Consider the following 21,819-nt stretch of genomic DNA (forward strand, 5'->3'; position numbering starts at 1 on the left):
CTCAATTTCCACTTTCTCTCGATTCATATATGACACCGCCTGTGCCTTGTGGTGGATGGGCTGTGTACCGGGAACCAAGTGGATCTGCACCTTCGCCCCCGAGAAACTTCCAATGCCTGGCTCAAACAACGACGGGAATCTGCTCAGAACCTGGGCACATGAGGCATCGTCGACAGACGAAAGCGTTCGGATGTCGTCCCAGTTCCAGCGGATTTTTCCCAGCAAGCTTCTGCCGAACAGTATGGGACCATCTCCTGGCACAATCCATAGTGGGAGTTCGTGAACTGCTCCATCATAGGAGACTTTTACTTCTGCGCTGCCAATAACAGGGATCAGCTCTTTGGTGTAAGTTCTTAGCTTGGTGTGAATGGGGCTAAGCTTGGGCCTGTGTGCCTTTTGCACCACAGCCTGTCGAAGGCCTTTGTGCTCATGATAGACTGAATCGCACCCGTGTCCAGTTCCATGGATACTGGAATTCCATTCAGTTCAACTTTTAACATGATCAGTGGACATTTCATGGTGAAGGTGTGTACCCCGTACACTTCTGCCTCCTTGGTTCGAGTCTCTAGTTCAGCCTGATCCACCATGGATCGATCTTCCTCTGCAACGTGGTGGTTTGCAGGGTTTGCAGCTCGTCTGCACATTCGCTGGAGGTGTCCCATTGTTCCACAGCCTTTGCACACATAGTCTTTGAAGCAGCATTGATGGGCTCTATGATCACCCCCCACGCGCCAACAAGGTGTTAACTGCCTTGCATTAACGATTGATGGCAGACTCTGGGTCATCTGAGGTCATGCAGTTGCCGGCGTGTATGTTCTGCCATATGCAGTCCTGCTTGAAAACAACGTTACTTTGTGTACAGTACTAGCCAAAACCTCTTTATGCTATGAGATTTGTTTGGAGTTATCGCTGGTGGACATAAATGCCTGGGCTATCGTTATGGTTTTGCCATGATTCAGTGTTTCAACAGTCAATAGTTTGCGAAGAATAACCTCGTGGCCAATGCTAAGCACAAAAAAGTCTCTTATTAGTTGCTCAAGGAATCCATCGAATTCGCAATGTCCTGCAAGGTGCCTTAGTTCAGCGACGTAGCTCGCCACTTTCTGGCCATCCGACCATTGACACGTGTAGAACCGATACCTTGCCATCAAAACGCTCTCCTTCGGATTTAGGTGCTCCTGGACCAGCGTACACAGTTCTTCATAGGGTTTTGCTGTTGGTTTCACCGGAGCTAGAAGATTCTTCATGAGGCCATAGGTTGTTGCCCCACAGACGCTAAGGAGGATTGCCCTTCGTTTGGCAGCGTTATCGTCCCCTTCCAGCTCATTGGCCGTGAAGTATTGGTCAAGTCGCTCCATGAAGGCCTCCCAATCATCCCCTTCTGAGAATTTCTCCAGGATACCAACAGTTCTTTGCATTTTCGCGTGGTTGTTCGTTATCTCGTCGCCAATTGTTATGTTCATAATAAAGTGATACAACTGAGTACTGTATGCAATGAGTAAGTGTGACCTTAGCTCCTTTAATTAAACTCCAGAGTGTCGGTACAGCATGGGAGGCCTGCTTATATACAGTGCTCCCAAGGTATGCTGGGATCCCTTGGGACTCCAACGGGTAGGCCCTCTGGTGGTGGTGTGATACAGGTTGCCCAGGGTTACATACATAACAGCTGTCACATCTTTACATTACAACAATGACTACACAACAACACCTTGCATTTATACAGCACCTTTAACATCGTAAAATATCCTAAGATGCTTTGTAGGAGCCATTATCAAATAAAATTTGAAACAGCGTTAAATATTAAGACAGGAGCTTGGTCAAAGTGATCGGTTTTATGAAGCGTCTTAAAGGAGGAGAGACAGAGGTTTAGGGAGGGTATTCCCGAGCTTAGAGCCTAGGCAGCTGTATAGCAATACAATGTATTTCATTGGCTGTATAATGATTTGGCATGTCTCGAGGTCATGTACAACAACAACAACTTGCATTTATATAGCGCCTTTAACGTAGTGAAATGTCCCAAGGTGCTTCCCAGGAGTATTATGAGACAAAAAAAATTTTCACCGAGCTACATAGGAGAAATTAGGGCAGGTAACCAAAAGCTTGGTCAAAGAATTGGATTTTAACGAGCGTCTTAAAAGAGGAGAGAGAGATAGAGAGGCGGAGAGGTTTAGGGAGGGAGTCCCAAAGCTTAGGGCCGAGGCAACAGAAGGCACAGCCACCAATGGTTGAATGATTATAATCAGGGATGCTCAAGAGGGCAGAATTAGAGGAGCGCAGCTATCTTGGTGGGGGGTTGTGGGACTGGAGGTGATTACAGAGATAGGGAGGGGCGAGGCCATGGAGGGATTTGAAAGCAAGGATAAGAATTTTGAAATCGAGGCGTTGCTTAACCGGGAGCCAATGTAGGTCAGCGAGCACAGTGGTGATGGGTGAATGGAACTTGGTACGAGTTAGAAAAGTGCTGGATAAATGCAAGTTCTTTCCTTTGTACATAAGAAATGGGAGCAGGAGAAGGCCATTTGGCCCTCTCGAGTCTGCTCCGCCATTTAATAAGATGATGGCTGATCTGATCCTGGACTCAGCTCCACTTATCTGCCCGCTCCCCATAACCCTTTACTCCCTTAACGCTCAAAAATCTGTCCATCTCCGCCTTAACTATATTCAATGACCCAGCATCCACAGCTCTCTGGGGCAGAGAATTCCACAGATTTACAACCCACTGAGAGAAGAAATTCCTCCTCATCTCAGTTTTAAATGGGCGGTGTCGAGGAAATATTTAGCTTAAATTAACTCAGGCGGAGACTTTCAGAAGTGCACTTCGAGAGAATTTATTTTTAAAAAGCGAGATATATCTCGGAGAGCCTGCTTGGACCGTACCAAGGCAAAATTCTGCTGTACAAGCAAATTGTCCCTATCTTTATACAGAAATTGAATACAGAAATAGAAAAGGAATCTTATTCATTAGTCCCGCGAGTACAAAGGTCGTCTCGGGAGGTACACACTCCTTGCATAGTTTCTCTCTGTTCACAGTCTGATAAGCAGAATAAAAGGAGACTCCCTTTTAATACCAGATGGTCATTTAATTGCATCTCTAAGTTTCAAGGCTAAAAAAGTGTGGCTATTTTTCTAGTCCTATTATTTCTTTAAGCATAGCAAAAACAGAATTTAACCCTTCCCTTTTCCATAAGCCATAATTCATAGATTCTTTCTTTCACAATTCCCTCCTTGTTGATCTTTTTATTTTTTAGATCAACACAATTTCCTGTATTCTCTTCTTGAGCAAAAGGGGGTGTATACCCTTCAGGATAGGGTCGCATTTGGAGATATTCGTCTTCATCAACCTTTTCCTCTAAGGGACTTAACCTTCCTTTCATGTATATACCTTTTCTTTCTATTTCGGAGAGCAGGCCTATTACTTGACTAATTAAATTTTTTAATTTTATCCACATTCCGCAAAGGATTATTAATAATACAAGCATAACCACACCTACGATTACTATGGGGTGTATAGCAAGCTTCAGTACTGCTGTAATCTTTCATCCCAGGCATTTCTGATTTTTATATCTTCCCCTACCAGTCCCCCGACGACCTGGATTTTATATTGTAGGGTCTCGATATCCATGGAGTTCAATGCTCCTATTCCTGCTCCCACTCCACCTAACACAGTCTCTAATACATCCCGTTTCTTTCTTTGGGGCCTTTCTTTTTCAAAAGATACCTTAACACTGGTTGTGTGGCAACCATCTTCTTTCTTTGGGGGATATTTAATTCGTATTGTTAGATTTAATACACCTGGGGATCTTACCACTGGGATGCAAGTGGTCAGTATCCTTTTTAGATGTCCCGAGTCTCGGTCTTCTGGGTGGCCATTTTACCACAAATGGGTCTCCTCCATTCACCGGGGTGTTATTCATGCACAACATCCGCTGCCCTTCTACCATACTTGTATATGAATAACGGAGGAAGTCTTTTCTCTCGTCCGGCCCTCCTATGTACCCCCATCTCTTGTTTTTCCCCGTGCTGTGGGTACACTTCATCCACACATCGGCCTGGTATTCTATGAACAACTGATACCCTTTCCCCAATATAAACTGGAATTCCCCTCTTTCTTCCTTCATTCCACATGCCTCACATCGTGCCATAAAATTCCCTACCTTACAACTTTCCCTTCCATACTCTTCCTTCTTTTAGGACTTCTTCCTCCTGCCGGGAGTTCCCTGTCGCTAAAATGATCAGTATACCTAACGTCCATTTATAATTTTTCCAAGAGTCCCTTCCCATCTTCCCTTTCTTGTTTGTTTCTATACCACTCTTGAAATAAGTCGTTACAATAACAACACGTCCACACGATAGTAACAGTGACCCAAATAATAAAGGCCCAAACTGGCACACAAATGAGCTCTGACATCCGTCCGTGAATTTTGGGCAATATTTTCAAGTCCAAATATTTAATACAAGAGCAGGTACAGTTCTTCAGCGAGAAGATGGCTGTTTTCTTAGTCGGGCGACCGTAGTACGTCCTGGTTCAATGCCTTTTCCTTCGGCTGTAATTCGTCGGGGAAATAATATTTACAGCGGGTTGCATGCACCCAGTTCGGGTGCTTTTCCAACTTCAAAGCGGTTCGTATTGTGAGAATTATCTGATACGGTCCTTTCCACCTAGGAGAAAAGGATTCTTTATTTAATGTTTTTACTAACACTTGATCTCCAGGCCTGAAAGGGTGCATATTTCCTTCCGACGGGGGCACCTGTGTCTGCTTTATTTGTTCATGCAGACTTCTTGCTATTTCACACATGGCTTGAGCATACTTTAGTGATTTTTCATAATTCCAAATTAATACTTTTTTTTCATCTGCCAGTGGTGGTTTTACGCCAGTAGGCATTGGACTTCCCAATAAGGCTTCATGTGGTGTGAAATCAGTGTTTCGGTTTTTCTGGTTTCTCATTGTATACAATACTAATGGTAAGGCTTCTGGCCACTTCAGTCCAGTCTCCTGACATACCTTGGTAAGGGTAGATTTTATTACCCCATTTACTCTTTCTACCATTCCCGAGGACTGTGGCTGATATGGTATATGTAACTTCCACTGGAACCCTAACGCTTCTGCAAGGTTTTGCACTATTTTTCCGGTGAAGTGGGTTCCCCTGTCACAGTTGATTTCCATAGGTATCCCATATCTTGGTACTATTTCTTTAAATAGAATTTTTACTACTGTTCGGGCATCGTCTTTCCTAGTGGCGTACGCTTCTACCCACCTTGTGAACATATCTACTATGACTAATAGATACTTAAGACCTGATACTGGAGGCATGTGGACAAAGTCAATTTGCAAATTTTCAAAGGGCATACTTGGTTGGGGTAGATGATCATATTCAGCAGGTGTTTTACCTCTGTTATTTTGTTGATAAATTTGGCATGTTCTAGCAACTTTCTCAATTACTACTGTTATTCCTGGTGCATACCACTGTGCATTAATAGCATGCATCATCCCTCCTTTGCCCATGTGAGCCTGACCGTGTGCTAGGCGAGACAGGGGCAAAAATAGAGATCTAGGGCAAACAGTTCGCCCATCAGGGTGATACCAAATGTCGTTTTTTAGAAAACAACCCTGGTTTTCCCAAGTTCTTCCTTCCTGCATGGTAACTTGTTGTTGGGCTGTTTTAAGTTATTGGATGTCAAGTACCTGTGGAGGGGAGACTGAGACTGCTTGAAGGCAGTCTGCCGGTGCCGAAGCGGCCTGTTTGGCTGCTTTGTCAGCCCTCCTATTTCCTACTGATACCTCATCCTCACCGGTTGTGTGAGCTGCACATTTGATAACAGCTACCTTACTTGGCAACTGAATGGCGTCTAATAGATTAAGCACCAGTTGAGAGTGCTTAATATGCTTTCCACCAGAGGTGATAAAGCCTCTGTTTTTTCACAGTTGTCCAAAATCATGGACTACACCGAATGCACATCTAGAATCAGTATAGATATTAGCAGTATGATCTTTAGCTATTATACAAGCTCTAGTGAGGGCAAACAATTCAGCAGCCTGAGCCGAGGTTCCGGGAGGCAGGGCGAATGCTTCAACAGTTTCGTGGGGATTTACAATAGCATAGCCTGCCAAAAGCAAATCATCCGACGGCCTATGTGATGATCCATCCGTATAGAGAATAAGATCAGGATTGTCCATGGGCTCTGTGAGCAAATCTGGTCTTGGTAAAGTGGCTATTTCCACTGTTAACAGACAATCATGCTGGTCTGGATCCTCTACTTCTTTAGTAGGAAGAAAGGTGGCTGGGTTCACTACCGGTGCGCGTCGAAAGGTATAGTTAGGGTGTGACAGCAGTAATACTTCATAACCTGTTCTTCGAGACGCTGTAAAGTGTTGTGTGGCAGCTGAATTCAAAAGTAATAACACAGCATGGGCTGTAATGACAGTACATGGATGATCCAAAACAATAGGTACCGACTTTTCCACTATGACCGCAGTAGCAGCTACAGCACGTAGACATGCTGGCATTCCCCTTACTACTGGAGGCAGCAAAACCGAATAATAAGCAACTGGTCTATTTCCCCCACCATGTTCTTGGGTTAGTACTGCGGTTGCAAATCCTTCTTTCTCATTCACATACATCTGAAAAGGTTTACCATAATTCGGAAGTCCCAACGCTGGAGCATTAGTAATGGCTTTCTTTAACTGTTTAAATGCCTCCTCTCTCTCTGGGGTCCACTCCACCTTGGGTGGGGCATCATTTAGGGCAGCTGTTCTTAGGACCGCATCCCATTCTCGATAATTGTCTGAATTCTTTCTGGTCCTAGCTGCCTCTGCCCTTTAGATATGTGAAAACCCAGGTACTGGACTTGAGTCTGACAAAATTGTAACTTTTGTAACGACACTCGGTGCCCTCTTTCACATGGGTGCTGTAACAGTTTCAGGGAATCTTGCATGCACCTGTATCCGTGGCTAGAAGCCACAAGCAAATCGTCCGCATACTGCAGCAGTACAGACTGGTCTGATAATGAACAGTCTTCGAGGTCTCTTTTTACTGCTGCTGCATATACTGCGGGGCTTTCGGTGTATCCTTGGGGCAACCTGGTCCATGTGTACTGCTGCTTCTTGTGGGTGAAAGCAAACAGATACTGACTTTCTTGATTTAACGGGATAGAGAAAAAAGCTGAACACTGGTCTATTACAGTAAAGACAGTTGCTGTTGGTGGTATAGCAGATAGTATAATGTTGGTGACCGGGGTGATAGGGACTACTATCTTATTAATAGCTCTCAGATCTTGCACAAATCTCCATTTATTCGGCCTATTAACCTTTGGTATGGGCAGTATCGGAGTGTTACACGGGCTCTGTGTCTTTTCTAAAACTCCTTGTTCCAACAATGCAAAAATGACTGGCTCTATCCCATTTTCTGCCTCTGGAGGCAGTCTGTACTGCTTAACACTTGGTAACACGGCGTTCTTTATCAATTGTACCCGATGGGGTACTGCAGAATGTACTTGCCCAACATGATTCTTATGCTTTGCCCAAAGTTCAGAAGATACTTGATTCAATGCCATTGGCAGCTTAGGGCTTGGTTGTTCCGGGGGTTGCTGTTTTTCAAAAGTGGAGGCATGATTTTTACCTTTCCACTGGAGAATCCCCCTGTTGTGGGTGATAAAGTCTATCTGAACATTTTGCAGTTCTATTACTGCCCAAGGTTGATAGCCTTGTTGCTGTTTTTCTTTTTCTATTCCTACAATCATCGGACCCATATCTTTAGGTTTCGCTGGCGGTTTTACAGCCAATGTCAGATGGGGTGTCGAGTTCGCTTCTCTTTACCGCTGCTGCTGTAAGGGTGTCAAATCCATGGCTACCCCCAATCCTTCTGGTCCAAAATAAATGCGGGGCGTAGCTTCTACTATTTCTTCTCTATTTAAAAAGGATTGTACCAAACACTGGTAAGTTTCAGCTTTTTGTCGAGTGTACCAGGCTGTACAGTGAAGCTGAACTGCCTCAAAGCTTGTCAAAATTAAATACATCAATTCTTCAGTATTAGAGTCAAATTTAGCTTTTAAGTTTTGTATAACTTCATGTATCAAGGGGGAATAGAAGTTGCCAATCAATTGCCAACAATAGAGGGCAGCCTTTTCTTTGTTATCCTCCCTTTTCTCTTCTTTAATCCCATTAAAGAACTGATGAATATTATTTGGAGGGAGCTCCATGTACATTCCTTCCTTTGTGCAATAAATTGTGGCTCCTAGTTTGCACAGTCTATCTTCCCAATAAAGGGAGCGGTGTTGTTTTAGAGACTATCAAAGTCTCATCATTAACTGATTGTCCTTCAATTATCAATTTGGTAGGTTCAGATAAAAATTATTTCATAGGGATACTGGCCACACCCATACTTAAGACGGTGGTGTTGCTTACAGGTAATCCCACAGAGGATGGTACAGAAGACATAGTAGCACCGGTATCCACCAGGAATTTCACATAAGTGTCTCCTACTTTTACTACTGCCAGAAGGTTTTCTTCTATGTCTGCCGATAAGCGGAGGGCTGCCGCCTGTACCACGAAGCCTCCGGGGCATCCCTATGCTGATTATTCTGTGCCTGTCCTCATCCCTTTTGCTGATTTACTGACCTGCTGTTTAAGCCATATTTTCCTTATAGGTAAATTTTTCCATCTGCCTGCAAAATCTATTCTTCTGCTTTCTGCAAGCAGCGGGTGACTTCCCCTATATCTCCATGCTTTTTAGCTCCCTTTAATATGGCATCCTTGCCCCGGTGCTGCAACCAATGTTCCCGAGACTCATTTCCTTCTATTTTCCCGCCAATCTCCGTTTTCGCCGGCGGGTATAGGGAACATATCTTTTACCCCTTGCCAAGAGGACCCATATGCTGCCTGCAGTAATAATTTCACATCTCCGGGGAGGGGGTTATAAATGGTACAGGTTTGCTCAAGCCAGTTGTGAAAGGCTACTGGCTTCTTAACAGGATTAGGGGCAGCTGATATCATATCCCGAGCTTCTCCCGGTGTCCAGGGCTTTAGGACAGCCGTTGTTCCGATCATTACACGGGGGGCTTGTGTCGTGGGGGTAGTGGAGGAATCGGCCTGTCTTATGGTATTCCTGGTATTCATTCCTGGGGCAGGGGTTGTGCTATCATCCACGACTCCTCCCCCCGCACCCCCCGTCTCCATTTTCATTTTCTAGTGGGTTTTGTGGATTTCCTGGTGGGTTTTGTGGATTTTCTCGTCGCCTAGAGGCCTGATCCAGTTGAGCGGCCACTATTTCTATAATCTCCTGCCAATCATCCGGCTTGGTGGTTGGAAGACGGGGATATAAGCCGACAGGGGAAGCGGTCAAAACCGGGGCACTCGGGGGGCTGTAAGAGGGAGGGGGCTTCTCCTTACCCTCCTCCTCTTTCTTTTTATTTTTAGGGGGCTGGTGCCTCTTTGCCACCTCTGTCCATTTTTTAAAACAATTCTCCATATAATCTTTATCCCTAGTGGGGTCCCCCGCCCCATTTTTGGTGGTCTGTCTCCATTCCTCAATTAAGGACAATTTAAAACTTCCTCCATATGGCCAATCCCCATCAGACCAACCGTACAAATCGCTACTAAACGTTACCGTGTATCTGTCGTCTCCTGTTTCTTTAATTACAGTGTCCGCCAGCGAGCCGGGCGGCACAATGGGATCTCCTACCTTCTCTCGTTGCTTTACTACCTTACTGATTCTTTTCTCAGTCTTAGGATGTACTTTCATTCTTTCAGTCGAGAAGTCGTCTTTCTTTCCTTTTCTAGGAGCTGGGCGCGAGCGCCCTGCTCGACTAGAGCTGTTTCCCATTCTTCTGGGTGCAACGTCTCGCGATCTTTTCTGAAATGAGAGTTAGGACAATCCTACAAAATATATAATAATTTACAAAGCGCTCACCGGTGTTCTCTTTTCTGCTCAGCTCGGGGTCTCCTTTTGCCTTTTTGTTATTTTAGCTTCTTTGCGGTAGCTACCTTATGCCTCACCCCCTCCAGGGGATCTCGGCGGCCCGTCCCCCTTTCAGCTAGGACGGCCTAGGCACCTTTCTCCTTTCAGCTAGGAAGGTCCTTAAAATTCCTTTTTTCTCTTTAAAAGTTAAATTTAGTTCTTTTGGATCTCGTTTTTTTTTAGAGATCCTGCCGGACTACGCCAGAATCTGTCGAGGAAATATTTAGCTTAAATTAACTCAGGCGGAGACTTTCAGAAGTGCACTTCGAGAGAATTTATTTTTAAAAAGCAAGATATATCTCGGAGAGCCTGCTTGGACCGTACCAAGGCAAAACTCTGCTGTACAAGCAAATTGTCCCTATCTTTATACAGAAATTGAATACAGAAATAGAAAAGGAATCTTATTCATTAGTCCCGTGAGTACAAAGGTCGTCTCAGGAGGCACACACTCTATCTATCCTTGCATAGTTTCTCTCTGTTCACAGTCTGATAAGCAGAATAAAAGGAGACTCCCTTTTAATACCAGATGGTCATTTAATTGCATCTCTAAGTTTCAAGGCTAAAAAAGCGTAGCTATTTTTCTAGTCCTATTATTTCTTTAAGCATAGCAAAAACAGAATTTAATCCTTCCCTTTTCCATAAGCCATAGATTCATAGATTCTTTCTTCCACAGGCGGTTCCTTATTCTGAGACTATGCCCCCTAGTTTTAGTCTCCTCCATGAGTGAAAATATCCTCTCTGCATCCACCTTGTTGAGCCCCTTCATTATCTTATATGTTTCATAAGAACATAAGAACATAAGAAATAGGAGCAGGAGTAGGCCATACGGCCCCTCGAGCCTGCTCCGCCATTTAATACGATCATGGCTGATCCGATCATGGACTCAGGTCCACTTCCCCGCCCGTTCCCCATAACCCCTTGTTCCCTTATTGTTTAAGAAACTGTCTATTTCTGTCTCAAGTTTATTCAATGTCCCAGCTTCCATAGCTCTCTGAGGCAGTGAATTCCACAGATCCACAACCCTCTGAGAGAAGGAATTTCTCCTCATCTCAGTTTTAAATGGGCAGCCCCTTATTCTAAGATTATGCCCCCTAGTTCTAGTCTCCCCTATCAGTGGAAACATCCTCTCTGCATCCACCTTGTCACGCCCCCTCATAATCTTATACGCTTCAATAAGATCACCTCTCATTCTTCTGAAATCCAATGATTAGAGGCCTAACCTACTCAACCTTTCCTCATAAGTCAACCCCCTCATCTCTGGAATCAACCTTGTCAACCTTCTCTGAACTGCCTCCAAAGCAAGTATATCCTTTCGTAAATATGGAAACTAAAACTGCTAGCAGTATTCCAGGTGTAGCCTCACCAATACCCTGTATAACTGTTGCAAGACTTCCCTGCTTTTATACTCCATCCCTTTTAAGATCCCTTTGTATAAGATCATCTCTCATTCTTCTAAACTCCAATGAGTATAGGCCCAACCTACTCAACCTATCCTCATAAATCAATCCCCTCATCTCCAGAATGAGATGCACTCCTGTCAGGTTCCTAGAGTTAGAACATTAGGTCTTCTATCCATTATTAATTTAAATGTAATCTCTCTTTCAATGCCATTTAATTACATTTACATTTGGACGTGATTGCTGTAAATATTTCTTCTGACAAGCAGCTTGGCTCAATATAATTCAGTAAAACAGCGACCCTGTGACTAATCTCTACATCTGCGGTACTCAGATTGTCAGTGTACGTATTTGTGTCACTTTGCAAAGGCCACTTTCAGTTTCTATTCGTGCTTAAACAAATGGCGGGTGCTTCACCTCAAGCGTGGTTAGAAGAGGAGTTGCTTTGTTCCATCTGCTTACAGATTTACACCGATCCTGTGATACTCAACTGTAATCACAGCTTCTGCCGAGGCTGTATCGACAAAACCTGGGATGAGGCAGTTTTTGATGCTTACCCCTGCCCTGAATGTGGGGCAGAGTACAGGAAGAGGCTGAATCTGGAGAAGAACTTCGAACTGGCGAGTATAATCCAGAAATACAGTGCTCTGGAGACTTCAATCTCTGCCGTTTTGTGCAACTACTGTGTCAGCAACCCGCGCCCAGCCGCCAAGACCTGTCTGAAATGCGAATCCTCGATGTGCCCTGAACACCTGAGACATCACACCGAGAGCGGCGTGTTTAAAAACCATCTTCTTGTGGGTCCCACTGCGGACGTGTCCCGCTGGAAATGCACCGAGCACCAGGAGCTGCTGAAGGTTTACTGCCGCGATGACCAAGTGTGTGTGTGCACCCTCTGCACTGTGATCGGGAAACACAGGGACCACCGGTTTGGGAGCATCAGCGAGGGAGAGCAGGAGCTGAGAGTAAGATTGGGATATTAATAAACTCTCCATCAGGGTGTCACTTTATATGTGTAGTCGGCTGGTGCAGGGGGGTGCTCACTCTCTGCACCTCCGCAGGAGGGAGCTGGGCTGCTTCCTGACTGGGCAGCGCGTGGGTGAGGCCACGTCTGGAGTACTGCGTACAGTTTTGGTCTCCTTATTTAAGGAAGGATATACTGGCATTAGAGGCAGTTCAGGGAAGGTTCATTAGGTTGATTCCTGAGATGAAGGGGTTGACTTATGAAGAAAGGTTGAGCAGGTTGGGCCTATGCTCACTGGAGTTTAGAAGAATGAGAGGTGATCTTATTGAAACATATAAGATTCTGAGGGGGTTGCACAGGATAGATGCAGAGAGGATGTTTCCCCTCGTATGGGTGCCTAGAACTAGGGGCATAGTTTCAGAATAAGGGGTCGCCCATTTAATACTGAGATGAGGAGGAATTTCTTCTCTCAGAGGGTCGTGAATCTTTGGAATTTTCCAGAGAGCTGTGGAAGCTGAGTCATTGAATATATTCAAGGCTGCGATAGACAGATTCTTGAACTATAGGGGAGTCAAGGGTTATGGGGAGTGGGCGGGGAAGTGGAGCTGAGGCCAAGATCAGATCAACCATGATCTTATTGAATGGCGGAGCAGGCTCGAGGGGCTGTATGGCCTACTCCTGCTCCTATTTCTTATGTTCTTAAGGTAAATAGTTTTACTGATAGCATTTGGTCCACGTGATCTCCTAGACTGGTTTTGATTGCCTTGGGCGGGGAGTAGGGAGGGACGAGAAGAGGAATTTTCCAGAATATTTTTCCTTTATTGGCAATGTTCCTGTTGGCACAGCGTTCTGGAGGGCCCACGCTGCCAGTTCACCGGCTTTGGAACGGAAAAACCACACGTGCGCAGAAACGTGAATGAGCTGCACAGCCCCTTAAAGAGGTGCGCAACCCCCCCAAAATTTAGGGGGAACATTGCCTATTGGCCCTGGATTTTTCTCTGTTTTTTTCCCTCTCCCAGGAGATAACATGGCTGCCATGGTTGAGGGAAAGATGCTCTGGCCATCAGAAGATTAGGGCTTGCTGGATGGACCAGCTAGTCTTTTCCTACCCATCATTTTCGTATGTTCATATGTTCTATAGAAAGAAGCATTTGTACTACATCTTACCATCATCATCGTCATAGGCAGTCCCTCGGAATCGAGGAAGACTTGCTTCCACTCTTAAAATGAGCCCTTAGGTGGCTGAACAGTCCATTACGAGAGCCACAGTCCTTGTCACAGGTGGGACAGATAGTGTTGAGGGAAAGAGAGGGTGGGACAGGTTTGCCGCAAGCTCTTTCCGCTGCCTGTGCTTGATTTCTGCATGCTCTCGGCAACGAGACTGAAGATGCTCAGCACCCTCCCGGATGCACTTCCTCCACTTAGGGCGGTCTTTGGCCAGGGACTCCCAGGTGTCGTTGGGGATGTTGCACTTTATCAGGGAGGCTTTGGGGGTGTCCTGCCCACCTTTGGCTCGTTTGCCGTGAAGGAGTTCCGAGTAGAGCACTTGCTTTGGGAGTCTCGTGTCTGGCATGCGAACAACGTGGCCTGCCCAGCTGAGCTGATCAAGTGTGGTCAGTGCTTCAATGCTGGGGATGTTGGCCTGGTCGAGGACGCTAATGTTGGTGTGTCTGTCCTCTCAGGAGATTTGTAGGATCTTGCGGAGACATCATTGCGGAGATATCTTACCACTTTGCAGGGCAACCGAAAGCAGTTCACAACCAAATAATTACTTTAGAAGCAAAGTCACTGTTACTTTGGAAAATGCAGCATCTAATGTTGGTGGGTAGTGTAACATTGGTCAGGACACCAGGAGAGCTTGCTGCTCTTCTTCAACATGGTGCCATCTTTTATATGCACCTACCGCTCAACCCATAAGAAAACATGGCACCCCCTCACTGCAGCACTGAAGATCAGCCTAGATGATGTGCTCCAATCCTGGAGTGGACCCATGACCTTCTGCCTTGGAAGTGGGAGTGCTACCACTGAGCCAAACTGACACGTAAGAGTAACCTGTCCAAGTTCGACGGGTGAGAACTTGGTAAAGTTGAATGTCTGATGCACATTTAGATCTGGGTGTTACCTTGCCATAAGCAAAGAATCAGAAACGCTACGCCTTAATCTATAGCAGGAATTTCTTTACCGCTGCCGCTGGAAGTGTTGCAGAAACCATGTTTATACAGTTTGTGCTGCACTCCCGCCGACATTATGGCGGTGCACAAGCAGCCCCACAGAAATTCCCGGCTTATGTTTTAATCTGTACATTTACCATTAATTTTTGGATTTATAATTCTAGAGATACCAGCTGGGTATATGCAGGTATTTAAAGCAAAGGAACGATTGATGTAACAAAGTGATTATATTTCAGACTTCGTTCAATGATCAAATGGAAAAGGTGCGGGACAATGTCAGAGCTGTCCAGACTGCTCTTCGAGATCTTCAGAAAGAAAAACAGAAATCTCAGGTAGGCTGCAAGTGGGTTAATGACACAATTCTACAACCTCTGGAGTAAATGAAAAGGAAAGACTTGCATTTATATAGCGCCTTTCACAATCTCAGGATGTCCCAAAGTGCTTTACAGCCAATGAAGTACTATTGAAGCATAGTTGTAACATAGAAAACGCAGCAGCTAATTTTCGCACAGTAAGCTCCCAAAAATGAGTTAATGACCAGATTATCTGTTTTTTTAGTGGTGTTGGTTGAGAGATAAATATTTGCCAGGACACCGGGGAGAACTCCCCCGTTCTTCGAAATAGTGCTGTGGGATCTTTTGCATCCACGTTTTAACATTTCAAGTTAATCCCAATCCCTCAAAGCTGGAATGAAGTGCTCAGAGGAAAGGACAGGCACAGGAAGGGGGTGAGTGTGGCTAGCTTCTTTCGTCTCAGTGGCTGTCTCTATGCTGGCACTTGTGCAGGTAAGATGCCACGACAGAATTGGTGATGAAGTGGAAGGAATTGCAGATGTGGAAGTGGCAGCAGCTGTGACGAAGTGCCTGGTGGTTGTTGGTCACCAGTCTCTTCCTCCGTGGCACCTGCTATGAAACACAGAAGAGCTTGTTTTAAGAACATAACATAATAGGAGCAGGAGTGGGCCATACGGCCCCTCGAGCCTGCTCTGCCATTTAATAAGATCATGGCTGATCATCGATCTCATCTCCACTTTCCCACCCGATCTCCATATCCCTTGCTTCCCCCTAGACTCCAAAAATCTATCTATCTCAGCCTTGAAAACATTCAGAGTCTCAGCATCCACATCCCTCTGGGGCAGAGAATTCCAAAGATTCACAACCCTCATCTTGGTCTTAAATGGCCGACCCCTGACCCTGAGACTGTGACCCCTGGTTCTACACACTCCAGCCAGGGGAAACAACCTCTCAGCATCTACCCTGTCAATCCCCTTCAGAATCTTGTAGTTTCAATTAGATCACCTCTCATTCTTCTAAACTCCAGAGAATATGAGTCCATTCTATACAATCTCTCCTCACATGACAGCTCTCTCATCCCAGGAATCAATCTGGTGAACCTCCGTTGTACACACACTGACATTTGCCCTTGAAGACATAGCAGCTGAGTGTAAGAAAGCACTTGGAGCTGACATTATTTATGAGGAACCTTGCCCTGCCTTTACCAACCTTCTCTTGCCACCTCACCTCCAACCATGCCGTCTCCCACATCTTCTATTTCTCTGCCTATTATTTGCAGAGTTTTTGTTTATGTGGCCTTTCAGGTTTCAGCTTTGATGTTCCTCTCCAATTGTGGTTTTCCAATGCTGATTCTATGTTACCTTTTCTTTTGTGCGGAGATAATACATGTTTCCCAATTGAGCGCATTGCATCCCATGATGATGAGATGTGGATGGATTGTCCCTTTACAACCATCAGAGCTCCTTGCGGCAGTCTATGTGAGTTGACAGAGTGGTTGGGAGGGCGTTGAGCACCTCAAGTTTCGTCGCCGAGAGCATGCAGAAATCGAGCGCAGGCAGCGGAAGGAGCAAGCGACAAACCAGTCCCACCCTCCCTTTCCTTCAAAGACTATCTGTCCCACTTGTGACAGGGACTGTGGTTCTCATATTGGACTGTTCAGCCACCTAAGGACTTATTTTTAGAGTGAAGCAAGTCTTCCTCGATTCCAAGGGACTGCCTATGATGATATGTGAGTTCAGATGATGCTTGAGAGTGTGCAGAGGTTGCGCTTTGCATAAGTGAATTCCCCTGACATCCAGATGCTGACAGAGAGGTGATGAGGTGAGTGAAGGCTGTATGGCTGGGCAACCTTGAGAGGCCATTGACTCTGCCTCGTGTGGCCGTACTTGGGCTGGTGGAGATTGCACTGACTGCTTCTGCTTCCTGTCACCAGGCACCCTCAATCGCCCTCATATGGGGCTTCCTGCCTTCCGTGGCCAGATCCTTTTTTGCCCTGACCTCAGTCAGCCACATATCCCCGGATGCATCTGTTGATCTGATGCACCCCCAGCTCCCCACCCTCCGAGACAGCTGCCCTTTCTGACCTTCTAGCAGTTATACTTGCTGCAGACAAACTGATGCCCTCACCCTTTACCTGCCTTTGAAGGCCGACACCAGAACTGCATGTCCCTCCCTCACTGCAATGGTGACCCAGAGTATTTCTGTCTCTAACCAGTCCCATGGCTGAAGAGAAGTCCAGGAGGAAGGTTCAGTGGGTTCGTGGTGGTGTCACATGGGCAGGCAGAAGTCCTGCCCCACCCTTAACTGGCCAACAGGAGGGCTATTCGGACCAATACCTTTTGAAGATTCTGATGATGGTGAGTGCTTTGGGGAGATACTAGTCGCTGTAAACTTCCCTTTCCTTTTAATAGTTCCTATACTAACTAGTTTATCTAACCATACCCTAAGTTCGATACAAATTAGCCTCTAAATCCCCAGCTGTTGGTAAATATTGAAGTAAAGTTTATTTTGTTTGGCGTCTCTTGGCCATACGGACATGCCACAAGCTATTCTCAAACTGGAGACTGAATGTTAACCTCACCCACAGTATTGACTGACAACCCTGCATCTGTATCAATACCTCTTAGACAGTCCCTCGTATCGAGGATTGACTTGCTTCCACACCAAAAAGGGATGAGTTCACAGGTGTTTCAATGAAGGACCTGATATTCCAGGTCCCGAACTACATCCTGAAGGGTGGAAGATGCCTATGCGTGGATTGTTTTAACGTGTGGTGGCCGTTGCACACCAGCCACCACACGGGCTTGACAGAGCTAGGTCTTGGTCCAGTGGCAAGGATTACCCAAGACGAGTGATTTTGTAATATATAGCGCCATCTAATGGACTATTGCCCCACCTAGTGGTAAATGCAACTGCTCATGTATAATAAAGAAAGGTCAGGTCACCTGACAAGTTCCTGAGTTGAAGTCATCTTGTAAGAGTGTGTTTGTGACGTCATAGAGAATTTATTACATTGGCGATGAAGGATGGGATTTCTGGATAACCTAGCTGAAACTTTTGTTGGTGGATGATTCCAGCCAAACAACAGAGAGACTAGAGAGTTGTGTTGCAGAACAGCTAAAAATCCAAAGTAAATTACAAGCACAATTGGTTAAACTACCAGAGTCCAGATGGCCACGCCTATGGGAATAATAGGGTGCTTGGGTGAATTCCAACCCAACCGAGAGACTTTTGGAGCATATGTGGAGCAGATAGAAATGTTTTTCACCGCAAATAGTATCATCGAAGTCCCAAATGATGAAAACTGTAACCAGGTGGTGTTAGAAAGGAAACGGGCTATTTTCTTGACTGAAACAGGCCCTGAGGTGTATGAAACCTTGAAAAATGTGCTTGTTCCCGTCAAACCAAAGGGCACATCACTTTCAGAGATTCTAAGCAGGTTAGAATAGCACTACAGTTCTGAGCCCCTGGAAGTTGCTGAAACTTATCATTTTGGAACACAAGATCAGTTAAATGACGAGAGTATCAGCGAATACATTGTAGCTTTAAAGAAGCTATCCATTCACTGTCATTTCGGAAACTTTCAGGACTGAGCATTGTGTGAACACATTGTTTGTGGGATGAAATTGAAGCGATCAGACAAAAGTTGTTGAAAGCCCCTAACTTGACTTTGATTTAGCTTGTCAGACAACTCTGTCAAAAGTCAAGTTATCTAAGGAGATCAAGCTAGCATGTGATGCCTCTCCGAATGGAGTTGGTGCAGTGATCTTGCATGTACTACGTAGTGGGGAGGAGAGACTAATTGCTTTTGCTTCACGTACTCTCAGTGCCAATGAGCGTAATTATGCACAGATCAAAAGGCATTAATAGGGTCAAGAAATTCCACAAAAACTTGTATGGTCATAAGTTTACCATCGTTATGGACCATAAGCCCCTGACAGCAATCCTCCATCCAAAGTCTCCAGTTCCAACCTTAGCTACAGCCCGAATGCAGAGATGGGCTTTGATTTTGTCAGCATATACATATGACATTGAGTGCAGATAATCACCTGATCACAGTAATGCTGATGCTATGTCTAGGTTGCCTTCCCCATCACAAGTTACAACCAATAGGGAAGAAGTGTTTTATTTTTCATACATTGATGAGCTGCCAGTCACAGCTGAAGAGATTGGTAGAGCAACCAAACGTGACCCAGTTATGGCAAAGGTGTATGATTACATAGAAAATGGCTGGCCAAACCAGGTATCAGAGAAAGATATTCATCCATTCTTCATTCATAGGAATGAATTATCAGTCGATAAAGATTGTATTATGTGGGGTGCAAGAGTAGTTATCCCAAATAAATTCAGGTCCAAATTATTAGGAGATCTTCATGATCAGCGCCTGGGAATGTGCTTGACCAAGAGTTTTGCACTCAGTTACTTATGGTGGCCAGGTCTAGATAAAGATATAGAGTGCATCGTTAGTCAGTGTACGACATGTCAATTGGTAAGCAAGAAACCACCATCATTACAGCCATGGAAATGGCCTCCCAGGGTGTGGCAAAGGTTAGATATCAATTTTGCTGAGCTAGAAGGACAGAGATAGTTCATTGTGATTGATAGCCATTCGAAGTGGGTAGAGGTGTTTCCAATGCAGAAAATAACAATAAGTAAAACACTAGACAATTTGCGAAGATTATTTTCTTCATATGGCCTTCCAGAAGAGATTGTGTCTGATAATGGACCACAATTATGTTCAGAAGAATTTTCACAGTTCACAAGCAGAAACGGTGTGAAACATACCAAGGTTCCACCATACCACCCTGCTTCAAATGGTGCAGCAGAGTGCACAGTACAAATTGTAAAACATACCCTCATCAAACAAATGTTGGATCCAAATTCAAATAATAGCAGCTATCGCTGAAGCACAAATTGGCTAATTTTCTAATTACATATCGTAATACTCCTCATACAATTATTGGTAGAATACCAGCAAAGTTGTTCCTCAAACGACAGCCACGAACCAGGTTCTCATTGTTAAAGCCAAACTTGGCATAGTCTGTAGAAGAGAAACAATTAAGACAGAAAGAGAATTATGTTGGAGGTAGAGTAAGAGAGAGAAGTGTGAAATTGAATCAGAAGGTTAGAGTGAAGAACCATCACCATAAATGATTAAAGTGGTTAGTAGGAAGAGTAGTGAAGAGATGTGGTCCTCGCACATATTTGTTCAAGATGTTTGATCTTGGACAGGTTAGGTTTGTTCACATTTATTATATTTTACCTACAGATGTGGAGGCAATTGAAAGTTGGAATGATTCGATTATTTCTGACTCATCAGATAGTCTTGTTACAAGTAGAGTACCAGTAGCAAATCCTACATCAGATGTACTAGAAACAAATCCAAGAGAAAGTCAGAATTTAAGTCTGAGTCCGAGTCAGACAGACAAACAGTCTGAAGTTGTACAGAGTTCAAAGGTAGACCAAGGGCATCTCTTGGAGGAAAACGTTCCTCAGGATCAGCCTAGAATGAGTCTAAGTTCGATACTATGTTTGGGAAGTTCTATTCGAGAGCGAAGGTATCCTCTTTGAAAAGGAAAACAAGTGGTTAAGCTTGATTTGTAAATATGACAAAATAAGTCCATATCTTTTGTTATGTATAACCATGCAAGTTATGTAGTATGATTATTTTGTTATAATTAGTTCTTCATTAAGGAGGGAGAAGTGTAATATAGAGCTCCATCTAGTGGACTACTGCTCCACCTAGTGGACTACTGTGGTAATACAGCTGCTCGTGTATAATAAAGAAAGGTCAGGTCACCTGAAACATTCCTGAGTTAAAGCCATCTTGTAGGTGTGTGTTTGTGTGTTTGTAAAGAAAATATATCACAGATATCTGTGACGATAAGGAGATAAACTGCAGGGAGGACAGCCATAATGCTGACCTAGGCACCAGGGAGCAGAGGGCTGTCCAAAGTCGGAGGGAGGGAGGGGGAGAGGGGGGGAGGGAAGGAGCAGAATAAAAACATAATAGTTATAGAGGATTCAATAATTCGGGGAATCGATGGCATCCTCTGCAGCCACGATCAAGAGTCTCGCAGGATGTGTTGCCTACCTGGTGTTAGGATAGAGGATATCTCAATGCAGCTGGAAAGGAATTTGGAAAAGGAAGAGAAAGATCCAGTCGTCATGGTCCTTGTCAGGACCAATGACATAGAAAGGAACGGGGAGGACGACCTGCTGAGGGAGTAACAGAAGTTAGGAGCGTCAAGGATGGTAAGCTCAGGATTATTACCCGAGCCACCTGCTAATTGAGATAGGGACACACAGATCAGGAAGGTGAACACGTGGCGAAAGGAATGGTTTGACAAAGGAGGGGTTCCATTTCAATGTTACCGCTCCCTCTTGTTCCAGTACCCGGACAGGGGGGAGCTGTACCATTGGGACTAGCTAAACCTGAGCTGGCCTGGAGCTAAGGTCCCAGCGGAAAGGATAAATAGGGCGGTAAAAAGGACTTTAAACTAGTAAACGGCGAAGGGGGCTCAGTCAGAAACAATAGTAAAAGATTTTTAAAAAGGGATGAGCAGAGTTCAGGTCACAAACAGTGATATAGATAGTCCAGATGAAGGGAATACTAAAATAACTGAAGTGGTTACAGAAGAAGTGACAAATAAATGTGTTAAGATAAACGGTGTGAGATAGGCACCATCAGGGCAGCAGGACAGGTTAGGGTCTCTTGCCCAAATAAGGATTTTATATACTAACACATGGTGTGGAAGAAATAAACTGAGTGAATTAGAGACACAGACACAGCTTAGAAGGTGTGACATACTGGCTGTTACAGAGTCATGGCTACAAGCTGATTGGGAATTAAATATTCCACGTTATAAGGCTGTTAGAAAGGAGAAGGAAACTGGAGGAGAAAGAGAGGTAACCTTAGCAATTAAAGATACAATTACAACATTAGTAAGCGAGGATACAGGCAAGAGGAAAAAAAATCAGCAGAAACTCTGTGGTTAGAATTGAGGAATAAATAACGCTGAAACCTGTAATAGGTGTTG

The 21,819-nt window shown here is 44.8% G+C and overlaps 1 protein-coding gene across 1 annotated transcript in view; it reads left to right on the forward strand.

The window, feature by feature from the left end:
* Positions 1-11,752: 11,752 nt before the first annotated feature.
* LOC139229038 (E3 ubiquitin-protein ligase TRIM11-like) overlaps positions 11,753-21,819 on the forward strand; it is a 30,267-nt gene continuing 20,200 nt past the window's right edge. The window contains exons 1-2 of the mRNA XM_070860698.1: positions 11,753-12,316; positions 14,723-14,818. Coding sequence (XP_070716799.1) covers positions 11,753-12,316; positions 14,723-14,818 — 660 coding nt within the window. The remainder of the gene's footprint in view (positions 12,317-14,722; positions 14,819-21,819) is intronic.

The sequence above is a fragment of the Pristiophorus japonicus genome, chromosome 18 (genome assembly GCF_044704955.1).
Source record: "Pristiophorus japonicus isolate sPriJap1 chromosome 18, sPriJap1.hap1, whole genome shotgun sequence".
NCBI classification, from domain to species: Eukaryota; Metazoa; Chordata; class Chondrichthyes; family Pristiophoridae; genus Pristiophorus; species Pristiophorus japonicus.